We start from the raw sequence: 18,357 nt of genomic DNA, 5'->3' as shown, positions 1-18,357 counted from the left end.
CTCAGCATTCTGATTTTTCTCATTAATATTTCATTTCTAAATTTTTTAAATTTATTTTTACTGTCATTGAGAACAGGGAGTTTTATGAGTTACTGCTAACAATGAGGACGGGTAAATTTGGCATCTGTACTCGTACATACCTCAAAGAGCAGTGTGCTATAAAATACATGTATTTTTGGTTAATTCAGCTCCTATGTGTGTAAATCATATTATTTATGTGGCATTGATTTGTATTTTTCTAAAAAGCTTCGGTCTTTATGTTCCGGTTCAGTAGCCTAAGAATCCTCATCTTAATCCATCTTTAAAGGTGGTATATGTAATAAAATTCCCTTTCAGATACTAGAGATTTTCTTTTTTCCATTACCTTTCAAACTCAAACATCCAGGCGTCAAGTGTTTTCTGCTGCTATCTATTCTTATTAATGATAAATTGAGAAGAGATGTATTTGAAATGTATTAATTCAGAATGAAGGTTGACAATAGAAAAGCCTACATTATTGGTGGTTACTGATTTGATGTTTTATGCAACAATCACTGAAGAAGGCAGAATGTGGCTGACAAATACATAGAAGATGAATGTGGTGGAGGAAGTATTTTCAAACCACTTGTTCAAAAACCTGGTTGATTGAGAAAGGAAACAGTCTAATAACTGTAGAGCGGTGCACACACACACACACACACATTTATTTATTTACTTATTTGGCCTTTTTGAGACAGGGTCTCGCTCTGCAGTTTAAGCTGCACTTGAGTTCACTTTGTAGCTCAGCCTAGTTTCAAACTCTCAATGATCTTCCTGCCTCAGCTTCCAAGTTCTGGGATTACAGGCATGCATCACTACACCCAGCTGATATATTTTTAAGATGAAAGAAACTTGATTATAAATTGTGCTAAGAAAGCCCAGAAGACTGTGAGACAATGGAGGGATGAATATACTACAAACTAAATATCTACAAACAGAAAGAAAATTAATTTCAAAGAGCAAGTGGAGTAACAGTGAAGTTTTAAAATCTAGAAAACAAGCAGAATAAGTCATAACAAGTCTATAGTTACAATGTTTTGATATGGGAGCAATTTTGTACATGCTACAGGCTGTGGCTATGGGCTTAGGTTGCTGACAGCGGATGGAATGTAAATAATAAAGCTTGTCCCGGTCACCTAGCTATGACAGGAACATTATCTACACAAGCAGTGAACTCTGAAAATGCTGGGGAACATGAAAAGTGCAAGGTGAGCGCTGGTTTGGAACCAGTGATGGAGCCTGTAGGAATACTGATGAAGATTAATGAAGGAACAGAGTGACACAGCTTAGCGGCACAAACATCAAATGAAGAGCGTTGTGCACATGCGTAGAGGGGGAATAGTTTGAAGTGGCGTGGGAGAGATAAGATAATTCTACCCTTGTGTCTCCGTTGCATAATACAGAAGAATATTCACATGCCACACCTCACAGTACTGCTGAAGAAGTAGTGTCTTTGACATAAAGCCCAATTTGTTTAAAGCAAAAAGATATGTAGGGTTTTCTGTGAAGACCGTGAGGGTATGTGAGGTTTGGTTTTCCATAAAATGAAGGATTTAAAAAGCATGGGAGAAAGTTGTAGAAAAAAAAAAGATAGTCTTGAGAATATATCTCTCAGAAAGAAAGGACGCCCAGCATTGTGCAGGCGTCAAGTCAGGAAAACGTTTACTGTTTTTTGTCTAACAAATATTTTTGGGGGCCACCACTAAGTGCCAGGACTATTGTGCAACCCAGAGAGGGCAATGAAGTCCTTTCACTACCAGGAGAACAAATAAATGCATAATGTAATTTTAGGCAGTGATACATCCTCCAAGTGCAATGAAACTGGGCAAGGGATAGAGGGCAGGAGTACACTGAGTAATAGGGGTCGGGGGCTCTATCTACAGTGGTGAACAGGGGAAGAATCCTACAGAAAGTGAGCCAAGCCAACATATGGAGGAAGAGCAGCAGGTCAAAGACCATGTCCTTAAGACAAGTATGAAAACATCTGTGGCCTGGTATGAGCAGGGGACAGGAAATTAGAAAGAGATGAGGTTTCATAAGGAGCTAGTGGTCAAACTTGAGTCATTTGTTGTAAAATGAATGGATCTTGCCCATAATGTTAAGAAAAATAAAGCAGATTCAGGAAGTAGAATATCACATGGTTTCTTTTATATGAATATTTATAAATAAAGAATAAAGACAGACTTACAGATATGGAGGGCCGACTGGGTACCAAATGCATAGAGCAACATTTGATGAATATGGACATTTTAAAATAACAAATGACTGAGTAGATGCTGTCCTGACAAAGACTTATTCCAAATGAAGTAAGATAATACAAAGGATAGGGTGAAAGATGCAATTTGGAGCCTGTCAGACAAAGATGCTACTAGTATGTATCAATAAAGATCGGAACAATCAGCTACATTCTTTTTTTGTCTTTTTGAGACAGGGTCTCTCTGTGCACTTCAGGCTGGCCTTGAGCTCACTTTGTAGCCCAGGCTGGTCTCGAACTTGGCGATGATCCTCCTGCCTCAGCCTCCTGAGTGCTGGGATTACAGGCATGAGCCACCACACCCGGCTAATCAGCTACATTCTTAACATGGTGACTACTCGGGGTGCAGTGAAAATGCACTGGGAAAAATTGAGCAAGGGGAATATAACCTGACATATTTTTACAAAATCTTACTCTAGTTACTGTGCCGTGAGTAGAACATAAATGGGTGAAAGTGGGAGCAGAGAGAGGCAAGTTGGGTCATTGTCTTGGTCTATTTTCTGGTGCTAATATAGGACGCCTGAGATTGGGGAAGCTATTAAGGAAAAAGGCTTATTATGGCCTAAGGTTCTGCAGCCTGCAAAGTCTGAGAGCTCAGCACTGGCATCTGCTCAGCTTTTGATGAAGACCTCATGCTGTTAAACTGGCAGTGGGAAGCAGAAGTCAAACAAATGTATTTAGAAGCAAGCAAGCGACAGATTTCCTTTATAATAACACGCTTTCTTGGTAACCGAACCGGTCTTGTGAGTGAAAACTTGGAGAGAAAGACGTTAGTCCGCTGATGCCCCCATATTCTAAACATCTCTCTCTAAGTTCTACCTCCCCAACCACTCACCTTGGGGACCAAGACTCAACACGCATTTTGATGAGGAAAAATCACATGCGAACCAGAGCAGCCACTTGTCGCAGTGCTCAGGGTGTGGGGAGACAGCAGCCTGGTCTAGGTGGAGGTCAGTCAAGGTGGTGGGAAGTGCTCATCGATCCTTTATATTCCCTTACTTCATTTAGGGATATGTCTTTTTCAGGACAGCATCTAGGCAGTTATTTGTTATCTTAAAAATGTCAGATGCTGTTCAGTGCATTTGGTACACAGTCAGCCCTTCATATTTGCGAGTCCTGTATCCACAGTTTCAACCAACCACCGACTGAAAATATTTGTTTTGAAAACTGATGTCTCTACTGGAGATTATATATATATATATATATATATATATATATATATATATATATATATATGTATATGTGTGTATATATATATATATATATATATATATATTTTAATCTGGTTATTATTCCCAAAGCAACACAATATGCATAGCATTTACTTTGTCTTAGGTATTATAAAGAAGCCAGAAATGATTTAAAGTATGGTTCATGAACTTAATTCTTTCCATGATTCTGGGGAGATGGCTGTGATTGTGTTTGTTGCCAGACGTGCAGTTTGCAAAGAGAATTGAAATTTTGCAGAAAACTTCTGTTTGCCACTCGAATTGCTTGTGAAGAGAAGCATTTGTGAACCACAGTATATGTATATGTATGTATATGTGTAAGTCTATGTATATGCGTATGTATATATATATATGGGGGAGTATATGTAGGTTCCATGCAAACGCTGTCCATTTTATGTAAGGGACTTGAACATACATTGGTTTCATTATCTGCAGAGGTCTTGGAAGCCATCCCTCATGGATACCAAAGGATAACCTTGTATCTCAGAATAAAACAAGCGAAACTCTTTATTCTTGTTGGATTTGTATGTCATTCAGGAAGTAGGGAATTGAAAAGTAAATAAAATGCACATGCGAAGTGCAAAGGAAGAAAAACAGAGCAGGCGATTGCTTAGACATTTATTGGATGTTGAGACAGGTTGAAATTTTAGATAGGTGAACGAGGGAAAGTTGCAATGCAAAGTTGATATTTGAATAAAAACCTGAAGGAACAAACTATTCAGAAATTGGTTCGAGAAAATTCTAGGTAGAGGCAAATATCCCGGGACAGGAGCGTGCCTGACACACTCAGTGAGCGATCAGGAGGTCACAGTTGCTGAAGTGGACTATGCAAGAGCACAGAGGAGTAGAGGGTAAAGTGATCCAGCTTTTTGAGCGTTAGATCATAGAGGGCCTCGTGGATCATTGGAGGCATTTGAATTGGGAAGAAATGAGAGGATTTTCAGCAGAGGAGAGGCACATCTGATGTAACGGTGTAAAAGTTCCCTCTGGAGGCTATACGGAGAGCTGATTGTAGGGGAGAGCAAAGGCAGAGGCAGCTGGACCTCTTGGGTTGCTTTTACAATAATTGTGCTGAGAGGACGGGCCAGGAGCCGTGATGGTGGATGTGTTTCTTTTGGAATGGGATATCTGTGGGACTTGCTGATAGATTGGATGTGGGTTATGAAAACAAAAGAATAACATCAGAGTCTTCACTCTGAACCTGTTCAGGGACAGAGCTATTATTACTCAGCATGGGAAAGACTGCAGGAGGAACAGATTTGTGTAAGAAGGGGGTGTGAATATGTGGACCTCAGATTTGAACGTGCTAGGTATAACCTATGTGTTAGCATGAGGGCTTATGACATGAGGACTTCCCTGGGCAACAGATGGAGATCCGGGTTCAAGGCAATGTGCATTGGAAGTATTAACTTGCAGTTCATCAGCTTTATAGGTGACATTTTCCACTGCTACTATCTAAGCCCGCACAAGCGTTGTCTCCTGTTTCCTAGCCACTTCGCTCTTACCACAGGCATTTGTTAGCTTGCTGTGGTGAGCCGTAAGCTCATATTATATTGGGGTTTTTCCATGCTGATACAAACATATGCATGGTTCATTTACAATGTGGTTTGGCTTCTTCAGAATAATTCTAGAGCAAGTATTAAATTTAACTTTCTTCTCATGTATCATAGGTTAATATACAAAGTACTAAGTGATATTCCTTTACTGCAATTTATTCACCATGGAGGTGTATACGATCTTGTGTGGTTGTAGATCTTAGGTTATTTATTCATCATAATAATTGTTACCCCAAGGACATCAGTTCTTCTTTATAGCCGTTTTCATCTACTTGTTGCATCTCTGCTCTAGTGATACACACATGGTTGACTCAGCGTGTACCATGGTGATCTCCAGCTATGTGAATACTTGACCATGGTCCACTGTCACAGTTTCAGTTTATACATCACAGTCACTTGGACTATTACCAACTTTTTCATAGTAAATATTTTGTGTACCATTTCTCGAAGTCCTCTGTGTTTGTTTGATGGTGCTCTAAGCATGTACCACACATGTGTGCCCATTTAGTGCTAATACCTGTTCAAGTTACAAATCTCTGCACAAATAACAGATATGGTCCCATTCTGTGAACATTTGCTAGCTTGCCAATGCTGCCTATTCCAGCAGTGTGCTTTCTACAAATTGTTTTCTACTTGGGCCAATAAAACCACATAAAATGTGCTATGTTAAATGTTTTTAAATATACAGTTCTGTAGCATCAAGTATATTCACATTGTTGTGAATCAATCCCGTGACAGGTCTTTAATTGTACACTGTATCTTAAGAGTGTGTATCAAGGACCTTGTGTTTTCTAATTGTTATACTTGTGTACTGTGGTTTTCTGACACATATGATTACTAAATGGTGTGGTTGCCAGGGGGTACATTTTTTGTCTTCTGTATTTTATTGTATGTGAACACTGTTTTCTAATGTATAACAGTTTTGAAAATATAATGAATTTTGATATTATCTCCTTATACATCATACTATATATCATATTTTTATTCTTCCAAATTGTGAACACCTATTTCTGTGTCATTGTCATCTATTCTCAGTGTGTTGATTTGTTACTGACATGCTGTACTTGAAACAGAGCCCATAGCCACGTAGAGGAATAGCATAGCTGAGCATTGTCGTTCATGCCACATGGCCGCTGTTTTCTGTACTCACAATTGTTTTCTGAGTGTGCATCATGATTTGTCTTACATTCTATGGTTAATTTTCAGAACTTCGACTTTCTACCCTATAACGCATCTCTCTGCTCCCGTAGAATAGTTGTCAGTTCCAGTGCCTGTGTCCTGATTACCTGAGCATTAAGCCTTGTTGTGTCTGTGAGGCACTGTAGGTATTTAAGTGTGTGCCAGGGCTGTTGTGTACACTATGGATGTTGCTTACACTCCAGAGTTGTCTGATTATACACCGTATTTTCTTACTCGCAGTATTTTATGAGTTATTCATTCCTGTTAATTTGTGCAAAACGTCCAATAACTCTTGTGCATTTCATGAATAATGTATATCACGGTACATACATAAGGTTAAACAAAAGAAATTTCTGTTTTCTGAAACAAAAATAATCAAATATTGACTATGTTGTGCAGCACAATCTACTAGTACAGTAATACCTACCTCTTATTGAGAACTTTTGTCATATTGGAAGCCCGTTTTCTCCAGAATTACAATTTTTCACATTCAGGAACCAGATTCATGAAGATAGCTTAATACAGACTCCAGTGGCTAATTTTGGGAGGATAGATTTAGAAGGTTTCTTTTCTTAATCTTTTCACTAGTCAGAATAGCAACACAGTCTGTATCTGTTTTGCATACTGATCTATTGGATATGCTTTCCTTAAAATGGTTCAATATCCCTTTTTTCTCTCTGAAAATCAATCTGTTGATATGACTGAAAAAGAATAGCCTTCACTCGGAGTTAGGTCCTCTTTACATGTTCAGTATTTCAAATTCAAGGGAGCAACACAGAAGTAGTGAAATGGGAAGAAATTGCTCCAAAGAAAAGGGGAACTAGGGGGAAGGAAAGGAAGGAAGAGAAAAGAAGAAATGAGAAAAGAAGAAGTAAATGCAAACAAAGCTTTGTAAATAAGGAGGGGAAGAGGGGTGGAAGGAAGGGGAGGGGAGTGGGAGGGAAGACAAATCAAGTTATAGTAATGTACAGGTACAAATTTCCTGGGATGAATGTGACCATCGTGAATAACTAAATTGTACCAATAAACTTAATTAAATTAAAAAAAGAGAGATAATAAGCAAGGGTAAGTTTGTTGGCTGTTTTTTTAACTCCATGTCTTGAGTAAACCTCTGCCAGGCCAGGGTTCATAAACCAGCCAGCCTTGCACGTAGGCAGTTCCAAATCGCAGTTTGTAACTTTGATATGTTCTGACGACTCCTTAAGAACTTCTATGCCAGGATGATAGGTTTGGGTTTCTTTATGTTTTAATTCCTATTCTATGGAGTTTGCTTTCCACTTAGATTTCTCTTAACTGAGGAAATGTCACATTCTTATTCCAGATCCATAGTGTCTCATCATTCTGTATTTTTTCACCCTGATTCAGAGGAAACAGTGTCTATTCTAGACACTCTGATATTGTAGAAAATTGCTCAACTGTACTGATATAAAAATTAATCCAAAAATAATCTATAAAGTGACTCCAAGTTTTAATACACTAAATTTTATACATCATAGCACAATTAACCAAGACAAAGGTCTTTGTGTCACTACAGATCAAACAGGATTGAAGACAAGTAACATTAAGACATGAGAAACAATTTTAAACTCTTAAGGTTTTTGCTTTTTGGTGTTGAGAATCTAACTCAGGGCCTTGCGCTTGCAGGGAGGCCCCTGTGCCGCTGATCTGGAGCTCTAGCCCTTAAAATCTTAGATTTTAAAAGGTAACTGGGGCAGAAATTCTACAGCTCATTCGTACAGGAAGACAGGGAATGAGGTGAAACTCCAACGTGAGACTCCTCGCTGCTGACGTAGAGCTCTTCCTACTTTGTCATCCTCTTTCGGGGTGGGCCTCATGTATTCAGAAGAGGTGTATCTTGGGAGTGAATTGTGGTTGCACTGAGTTAAATAGATATTGTAGAAGTTAAATGGCTCCCAGAGAGTAAAGTTTTTTTAATCTCTTCCTCCTCTCTCACTTTGTCTTCTACTCTTTTGTCTCTCCCTTTTCCCTGGATGGTGGCTCTCACAGGTTTCTCCAGGTTGGTACCTAAGAAGATGATAATCACACAAATGTGTCCCTTCTACATGACCGGACTTGGGCTTCTTTTACTGTTGACCATCCTCCCTGGAACCGCTGGCCAAGGAGAATCAAGACGGCAAGAACCTGGGGACTTTGTAAAGCAAGATATTGGCGGGTAAGAAGCTTTAACCATTGGAACAAAAGATGAATGTGTTAAATTTTTGCATCAGATATTTATCAGATACTTCTACATGGACCCAAGTATCCTGCTCTCAGATATTTATGCATTACCCAGTGTTTAGGAAAAACCATGTTATTTCAGACTCTTCAGGTAGAAAGAGATGTCAGAGTCCTTCGTGCAGCTCCTTAGTCCTGGCTTGAATCCCCTCTGTGATAACTTTGTTGTTTTTGTCATCTTTTTGAGAAACAGTTTCATTATGCAGTTCAGGCTGGCCTTCAACTCATTATGTAGCTCAGGATGGCTTTGAACTCTTAGTGATCCTTCTGCCTCAGCCTCCTGAGCGCTACAATTACAGGTGTGTGCCACCATGCCCAGCAAGTGATATTTTAAAAGCAGTTTTTGCCAGCCTTTTCCAATGAGTTTTATCGCTGTTCTTCTAGGATTTTACTTTGTCTTTTATTTTTTTCAATGGCTCTGGTCACTTAGCATTTCAGTATGGTTAGCCATCTCCCATCTGAAACTTAAAACCCTGCTCTCCAGATGTTCCCTGGACAGGAGACAGGAGTCTTCCTTCCACCTCTCAGCCATGCTTCTCCAAAGTGCTCTGCTCCATTGCCAGCTGCCTCTCACCCATTCCTCCCCCCCCCCGCTGTCTGACTTCAAATGAATATTAATAAAGAAAATGTAAGAAAGCATTCTTCTATGACAAAATCAAACAAAAAATTTAATGAAATACTTTGAGAATAATAGCTAATACATTATACATCTTAATCTTAACAGAAGGACCAAATTATTAGTCAAAGTATAAGTCATAGACAATAGACAGTGTATAACTCTTACAAAAAACAGATAGAAGCACACAGCTCTCTTCAGTAAACTAAGGAAAACTAGCAGTACAAATCACCAAATCTAACAGTTCACCCTGTGCATCACTGGAAGGTGTCATTTCAACCATGATCTCTGTTTGCACAAGACACACTTGCCCTTACTGCTTTAATATTTCCTGTTGTGTTATCTTACAAACATTATAGAAAAATTATGCAATTTGTGGTCATGCTATATTTAAAGCATTGGACTGGTAAGTGGTAAAAGTATTTTGAAACAATGTGGCAGGTAATTTGGGGAATTATTGGCCTTCTCCCTATTTCCTGTTTCTCTCTGTCTCTGTCTCTGTCTCTGTCTCTGTCTCTGTCTCTCTGTCTCTCTGTCTCTCTGTCTCTCTGTCTCTGTCTCTCTCTCTCTCTCTCTCTCTCTCTCTCTCTCTCTCTGTCTGTCTCTCTTTCTCTCATTTCTCATATAAAAGAAATTATGTGTTACTTAAGCTTGTATGTATGTTTTATTTCACTTAACGTGGCCTTAGGGTGCATCCATTTTCCTACAGATGACTCAAATTTTTCCTTCTTTATGGCAGAGTAGTACTTTAACTGTGTGGAAATGTCATGTTTTCCTTATTCATCTGCTGATGGGTATGCATGCTGTTTCCAGGATCTAGTCATGGTGCTATACTGCTATAAACATGTGCATACATTCCTGTGATATAATATCTTTAGCTCTTTGGGCAAAATACCTGGAAGAACAATAGCTGGATCAAATGGAACTTGTAGTTGTAGTTTTTTGAGGATCTTGCCCTGATTTCTACAGTGATTGGACTAGTTCACATTCCCACCAACAATGTAGAAGGGTTTCCTCTTCCCCACAGCCTTGCCAGCTTTTGTCTTTGTATGATTTTTGATGATTGTCATTCATTGTGTGGTAAAGTGGTATCCCACAATACTTCTAATTTGCATTTCTCTGGTGGCCAGCGATATTGAGCATATTTTCATGTATTTATTGGCCATTGTACTTTTGAGAAACGTCTATTTCCCATTTTTTTTCTTTTATTTTATCTGAGTCTTTTATTTTGGGGAGTCTGTTTTTTTGAGTTCTTTATATTTTCTAAATGTTAGTCCTTTGCCTGAGGAATAGGTGGCATCCCTTGTTTTGTAGGCTGTCTCTGCACTCTTTTTTGTGTGTGCAGGGGCTTTTTAATTTGATATGATCTCATTTATTGATTTTTGGTGATGAAAAGATTCCTAGGCAGTGCTTTCTGGGGAAAACTGTGAGGAAATAAGGAAAGCCAGGTAGGGAAAGGGGGAAGTTAAGCAAAGGTATTATTTCACTTGAAGTACAGCCTTAAGTGGCTTCCATTGGGAGCCGCAACGCGCAAAGGGCACTGCAGTGGAGTCCTGCCCTGGGGCAAGGATGTCATCATCCTGCCTGTCATTCCCGGGGGATCTCGTGCAGGAAGGGGAGGCTGCTACTTTCTTTTCTTTCTTTTTTTTAATTTTATTTAAGAGGAAAAAGAGAAAAACACAAAACAAAACAAAGCAGTGTAAGGGTACATGTAATACCGAACTAAAAAAAAAAAAAAAAACGTAACAGTAGGAAATCACCTGTTAATAGATTACATTTTATCATCTTGGAAATAGTTGCTCAAATCACAGTATCAAAGAATACAAAGTGGACATTCAAACAGGGAGACTGCAAACAGCTGTGTTCCCAAATATTTCAAGGAAAAAGAGGCTGCTACTTTCAACAAATGCTGATTCCCTTCAGTGGCTGGAACGTGGCTCCACTGGGCTAGGAAAGCAGATTCGGGCATGCTACCAATAGCCAATTCCTGCTTTTTCTTTTCCTATTTAATGGTTGTGGGTTCTGTACTATTTCTCACATTATGCACGGCTCTCAAAGGCCTTCGTGTATAATCATATTTTGTGGTCTTTTCCCTTGGTCTTCCTTCAGGTGTCAGTGTTTTTCATTGTTTTCCTCTATGTGCTCTCAGAGCTCTGAGTGACTTCATCCACTCCTCTGGTGTTGCTACCTTGGCTGATTACCACTGACTCACATCCTCCTCTTCAATTGGACATGTCCACTTGGTTGTTCCACAAACTCCTAAACTATGCATGTCCAAAGCTGTCTCATCATCTCTGTCTCCTACCCTCACCTTAAAGACCAAGCAAAACAAATAAATAAACGAACAGAGACCATTTCTCATTTTCCCTCATTTAGTCAGTGGCACCAACATGCACTCAGTGGCTTAAATCAGAAACTTGGAATCATTTTTTCCACTTTTCTAAACTTCTCTGTCCCGGTTTAATCACCAAGATCTGTCATTTTCCTCCCTGCACCCGGTGGAACTACCTGCTTTTCTCCCACTGGCCTGTTTACTCCTTGGACCATTGCGAGAACCTTGACTTGGTCTTTCTTCCTGAAGTCTTGCTGCTTTCTAAGCCAGTCTCTACTCGGTAGCCAGTTTTTCTTCTCTAACGTGTGTTGAACCATGCATACCCTATTTAGAGCTCTTTAATGGGATGCTAACATTGTTAAGACTAAAATTCCATTAAACCTAGAGAATATCATTATTAGAAGTGACCTGCTGGTTGGAAATATTTCAGTACTTACACAGGATGTTTAATTGTTTGGTAGGACCCTGTTTTGCTTTGTTCTGCACTTGGCTATTGTTTCACCTCCTTGGGAGGCAGGTATGTTGAAGTAGAACATGTTCCTAGTTACTTGTGCAGAGCTGTTTATCCCAGTGCACTCTGAAGCTTTCCATCTTCTATCAGCATTTATACAAAAATCTCTTGGGCTGAGGGCTACAGAACCAGACTTCTGTATCCTTAGAGTCTTGGCATATGCTTGTGTTTTTTGTTCCTTCTCCCAATATGGAAAATCAAAACAATTCTCTATTATTAACTCTTGATATATTGGATTTCATGAGAGATGTTCTTCATAAGAAAGAGGTTCTAAGTAAGTAAACCCTACCTCTTCAAGTGTGACAGCTTTTTAAGACAATTCTAAAATCATGTTGTATATTTTCTTATAATCTTAAACAAATCATCCCTTTTTGATGATGGCTTTTGATTTTATAAATGTTTATTCATTCTGTATCTGTCTCTTTATTTTTACTCCTGTCCCCAGTGTTACTTGTCACCTTTCCTGTTGCCATTGATTTGTTTCCATCTTATTAGTGCTTAAAAAATAGACAGTCAAGCTTTTCAGCAATTGAACTGAAGAGGCCAAGAAATCCTGCCTGAAAAGGAGAGTGAAATCTCCGTAGTAACTCAGAGGCATAATGATTGCCTGATTCCTTAATTAGAAGTGTTTTTTGTTGTTGTTGTTGTTGTTGTTGTTGTTGTTGTTGTTCACTTTGTTCCATGGTCGGTGCAATTTATTTTTTTTTTATTTTTTATTTTTTATTTTTTTTTGTCTTTTTCATTTTTATCGGTACCGGGGATCGAACTCACGACCGCCTGCTTGCAAGGCAGGTGCTTATGCCGCTGAGCTAAACCCCCAGCCCCGGTCGGTGCAATTTATGCCTTGAAGGGAGGAAAGTATTGAACACTTGACTCTCTGTGTTAGGAATGGCACTGCGTTTTACCAGAAACAAAGGAACCAACTGAACATTAACTTACTGCCTCATTTTACCCACCGTTAGTGATTTATTTTACTGAATTAACTGGTTTTACTGTCCCAGCAGCTTTATTGAGTAGTCTTTATATAAATTATATACTAAATGCAGTGATTCTCAAGCTCTATGTTTCAAGACTCTTTCAGAAGCTCTGAAAATAATTCCTAGCCATTTGTGTTTTATCAAATGCTCCAGATAATCCCAATATAAAAAAAAAAACTTTGGTCAGTATTCTTGGGTATAGTTCCTGTTTGCAAGAAACTAACAGTATAGTTAGGGATGAGATTCTGGAACTTTCGAACAGCAAACATTGACAAACCTGTGATGAGGACCTAATTTTACTCCCCATTTTGCACGTAAAGAAACTGAAATTGAGAAAGAGAAATTGACTTTCTTTTTTTTTTTGCACTAGGAATCGAACTCAGAACCTCATGCTTGCTAAGCAGGCCCTGTGCCGCTGAACTATTTCCCTGGGTAAAAATTGACTTTTCTAAAATCTTATCAGTATTTGGGAGTAGAACCAGGTCTGGAAAACCCCTGTGTGATTGTAAGTCCCATATTCTTGAGGAAAATTACAGAGAACAATTTCAGAATTCTATAATAAATACATTTCTTATATTCCTTTCTGATCTGGTATTTAACCATTGAGTAAGAACTATATATGTAAGTTAAACCACTTTGAAATGGTGTTTGTCTGGGTAAAAATGATCAAATACCAGAAGTTTCCTAGTGGGTCAACAGCTAAGTGCCTAAGTAGCAAGTCAGCATCAAATGAAGCCTCCATTCAGCTTGCACTGTCATTTTTGATTCAGTCAAGGTTCCAGACAACACTGATAGGACACTCTGATTATAATTATTTGAGGGGGGTGGGTTTGCAGAGAGACGTCAAGAAGGTGTGTATGGGAACCAGTAAAGAGTACGGCAAGAACCTAGGCCAGCAGTAGATGTGTCATATAAAAGCAAGTCCAAGCTTTCAAAGGACAAAAAACAAAAACAAAAACAACTTCAAGGGACAGTAAGCGTTACTGCAGGAAAGAGCCAGCCCGAGGAGAACGTATACCAGTACCGTGCAGGCATTAGGTGCCCACATTTTACCCTTCTGGCTTTTAGCCAGGCCGACAAATTCAAACTGAAACCAGAGTTCACGAAGGTGCTGTAATGTGGTTCCTTCGTGTGAGCCTTCTGGGACAGAGGACAGGGTGGAAGGGGTGGGGAATTTATCTGGAACGGAAAGTGAAGACATCGAGTCTCATCCTTGTCCACTTAAAACTGCAGTGAAGACCAGGATTGGGGAAATATGTACCACTACGTTCATACTTTTCCTGCACCAAAATTACGTGGCAGTGGTCGTGGTGACAGCCAGCGCTGGCAACTAGAGACAGAGGGGATGGTGCAAAGTTCACCGTTTTCTTGTCAGATCCACGCATGACTTGGTGTGACTAGACCGAAGGTATCAGGTTTTGCCAGTGTGTTCTCCTGGGAGAGTTTTTTCTCAGTCTTCTTTACCACACATTAACCTGAAACTGAGACTGTATTAACTGTGTTCTGAGCTACGAGCGCGAAAGTTCCCATCGATTCATTTACCTGCAGTCAGAGACTGAGTACGTCAGTACTTTTAGCAGTCGATCAGCAAATCATGGATTTTCAGAACCGAATGAGACAGTGGCAGTTCCTAGGCTCCCACCCTGGGTGGGAATCCCTCCTACATCATGCTTGACGGTTGACATAGTGTTTGAAGCCACAGTAAATTGCATTGCTACTGCAGGGCATAGCCCAAAGAGTGGGAAAGCACTCCCAACCTGGAGCCAAAGGCCAGCTTTCCCTGCTGCACACAGGTTATGGGGCTCTGTGACGCTTCCCTCCATTTCTGCAAACTGGCTCTGCTTGGCATTGGTTTTGTTTATTTGTTTTTGTTTGTTTGTTTGTTTGTTTGTTTTTTTACCACTGGGGATTGCACTCAGGATCTTGTGCTTGCCAGGCAGGCACTTGTGGCGCTGAATTATATCCCCGGCCTCCATAGCTCTTCTTGTCTGTGTGTTCGCTCCTATTTCTTTCAAGTTTTCTGACACAATACCATCTTGCAGACACTGACTGAAGCTGAACAGTCTCCTCTGCCTTCTACTGATGTGAAGTGTTCATATTCCATCATATCAAACCTTGTATTTTTATAACTCTATGTATCAGCACTCTTACATGCTTTTTGTATGTCAATTCATGTATAATCTTCACTTCAGATCTGTCAGTTCACTGATGCTATTACCTTTTCATACCTAAAATATGAAGTCACAGAGAAGTCAGATAATTAATCCAGTGCTCAGTTAGCTGGAAAGTGGCAGAGTTTGGTCACAATGACCATGCTTTTAACTACCACAGTATATTGACTGTTAAGAGTTTGGTCACATTTGAGTAACAATTAGGCACATGTCCATTTATTGTATGCGTTCTCTCAGGTTCTGAATTAGTATCTGTCACATAACGGGATGGACTGTATCAAGATAGGACAAACACAATTTCCTTCGAGCACCTGGTGGAATAAAAAGCACACTTTGTCACTACTTTTTCCCTATTGAAGTGGAAGACGTAGTGTTTGCAGTGCAGGACAAGGATGGAAATGCGAGGTCAGGATCAGGAGCACCGTGTAGATGACGCTGTGATGCTTTTGGTGTCATAGCGGGCCAGGGTTGTCTAGGTGCTGCTAATGCTGACCAATTGGTTAAGGTGCTGATAGTCAAAGCTCTCCGTTATAAGGCCACCAGGAGTGATTGAGAGGTGCCCAGCTCGTTGCCCAGACTGCAGCTGCAGGGAAAACAGCACATAGAAGTGGGAGAGACTATGTCTAGTATTGCAGTTTCCCCATCTTTAGTGTCAACAATTTGTCTCCACGAAGCCAGTGTTGTAAATGGTTCTCCGGCTGGCCTGGGAAAGTGCCTTTTCCAGACGTGCTGCTGAAATGGGACTTGTGCACTGCGCTGCAGTTCCCGTCACTCAGATGAACTATGAGACAGGGGTTTGTGTGGTCTTGTCTGGAAACCTAGTACCTTTTTGGTAGTGTTTCAAAGGAAGAATGTATGCTGACTTTGTCACAAACTTTGCATCATGAGACATTTTAAAAGGGGTGATTGGAACACACTGCCAATGCTTGAATAAAAAGTGCGTTAGGAAGGCGCATTGCCATGAGTTCCCCTCCAACTATTTGTCCTTGTTTGAGTACACTTGTACCGCCAGTCATGCCATTTATCAAGCAGCCCTGGAAGTCCTCTTCTGTGAGTATCTTCACCAGGTGTGATCAAAAATTTGGTGAATGTTTCTGCCGAGTGTCATCAGCTGCAAGGCAGGCTCATAAAACTGTGTGTCCTCATCCATCTTTTCCACGAGGCCTGGAACCATGCGACTTTCTGCTGTTCCCTAAGTCAAAATGACCATGAAAGTGTAAGCTCAACTAAAGACAATAGTAAAAGAGGATTTTCAGAAATGTTTGGGAAAGTGGCCAGAATGATGGGACAAGTGTGGTCCAAGTGAGGAGGAACATTTTGAGGGGGAGCAGCTGCAATGTGTATTTTACTGTAGTAAATTCCTTCAAATTTTAAACATTCACTATATTTTGTCAGTCATACTTTGTAAGCGGGTGTCTGTGTGTTTATGAACATAAATGGAATCATATGCTTAAGGTCTACTAGTTTATTTTCTTATTCACAGCACATACTAGTTAAATGTTATTTGGGGGGATTTTTTGTTGTTGTTTGTTGTTTTATGAAACACAGCTTCACTGCACGTTTCAGGCTGGCCTCAAACTCACCATGTAGTGCGTGCTGGCCTCGAACTTGAGGCAATCCTCCTGCCTCAGCCTCCTAAATGCTGTGATTACAGACATGTACTACCATGCCCAGCTACTATGTAGTTTGTTTTGTGAAACAGTCTTTAAATTCGTAAGAAATGAAAAGCTTGCTCTTTGTTTTACTTTAACTCAACAAACAAAGTTAACATGAAGAGGTAGGGCACATGTTGAGTGGGTATTATCTCAAGCCAACTCTTCTCTATTTTTAATACTAGTCTATATAGAAAATAATCTATTTAAGAAAATTTAAGTATTTAAGAAAAGAACAGCTGTCTTTTTGAGATGTATAAGCATATTCTCATTAAAAATCGTTTTGCTTATTTTTTGTCTCCAAGAGCTTTCTGTAAACTCACTCAAATGTGGACTATTGAGCATCCTTAGTGCTGAGACTTTAGTTAGAGCATTCTGCTTATGGGAAAGATTGGGCTAGGGAAATGAAAACATGAGAGAGATTGGGAAATGGTGAGTAATCTGATTTGGCCATGATTTCTAGCCTGAAAGCAAAGTAGTGGCCTTTGTGGCTGTTAATGTATATTGGGGACAGTTGCAGAAGGCCATGAATGTCAACTAAGAAGTCCGCATTTTATTTGGTAAACCATGAAGAGTTTTGGAGAACTTGGGAGCAGTAAGTTAGAATTTTCATTGTTTAAAAAAAATCTGTTTTCCCCCAGGATACAAGCAGCATTAGAGAAAATGCCTTCCTTTTAATGAAGCAGATTTCTCTTCTCTTCAGCTTGTTGTGTGACCCGGGTACCTATTTGCTTACACATGAAAGGGGAATGTTAGTACCACAGTAAGTGGCAGAACCAGAACTCTCACTAGTCATTCCGCTCTAATCTTGTGAAGTTACTACTAACCCATCTTTAAGAATGGAAAACCAACAAAACTATGTAATCTACAAATTGTGCATTAGTAATGTAATTTTCATTCATTAATAAAAGAATTATTGTTCCATTTAATCCAACCAGTATTTCCAGAGATGAGCATGATAGGCATGATCACTGAATTAGTCTCATCAACATAATATGCATGTGACTGAATGAATCCTTTCTCTTATAACATTGCTGTCCTTTCTGTAAAGCGAGGGGAAAGAATTAAATGCTCTCTAAGGTCTTCGGAAATTTGGGCATATCACGATTCTTTTTGCAGACTACTTTTGAATTGGCTCAGAATCCAGCATCTTGCTGCAGTTCAGTGTTTGAAAAGGAAAGAGTTCTGATTTGGGTTCTGGATTGAATCACTTCCAACTCTGAGGAAACTCTGCACATCAGTAACCAAGTGAAAAGTCCTAGAGGAAAATTTGGGGAACATTTTGGTAGTAATATTTACCATTGATTTTCTTACTCTCAAGTTCTAAATTTGTTGGTGACAAGGTTGTTAATATTGCTACCACAGCAACAGAGTCAGCAGGAGTTAGAAATGCGCTGTCATGGAAGCCATCGTTTCAGGGTGGCATGACATATCACCCTTATACTTAGGAGTGTGTGATCCAACTTTTAGCTTTCCCACTAGTTCTGATTGATTAAAAGTCATGTTCAGGGCTTTAGCATCCTCATCTGTAAATCCACCTGGAATAGAAAAATCTCTGAAACCCTTTGTATTTTCCCCATTCTCTGTATTGGTTCTCTGTTCAATTTATTTATAGTAATCCAATAAA

General features: G+C 39.6%; 1 protein-coding gene across 5 annotated transcripts in view; it reads left to right on the top strand.

Annotated features, from left to right (window-relative positions):
- The window catches only part of Gabra3 (gamma-aminobutyric acid type A receptor subunit alpha3), a 393,665-nt gene that overhangs the window by 238,164 nt on the left and 137,144 nt on the right, over positions 1 to 18,357 (top strand). For all 5 annotated transcript variants that reach the window (XM_063246537.1, XM_063246536.1, XM_063246535.1 and 2 more), the window contains one exon: positions 8,244 to 8,409. In XM_063246537.1, coding sequence (XP_063102607.1) covers positions 8,270 to 8,409 — 140 coding nt within the window. In that variant the 5' untranslated portion in view covers positions 8,244 to 8,269. The remainder of the gene's footprint in view (positions 1 to 8,243; positions 8,410 to 18,357) is intronic.

Source organism: Cavia porcellus, unplaced genomic scaffold (assembly GCF_034190915.1).
Source record: "Cavia porcellus strain 051 isolate PalLab524CR breed Dunkin Hartley unplaced genomic scaffold, mCavPor4.1 scaffold_3, whole genome shotgun sequence".
NCBI lineage: Eukaryota > Metazoa > Chordata > Mammalia > Rodentia > Caviidae > Cavia > Cavia porcellus.
Note: the sequence above shows the minus strand (reverse complement) of the source record. Positions and strands in the feature narration are given on the sequence as shown.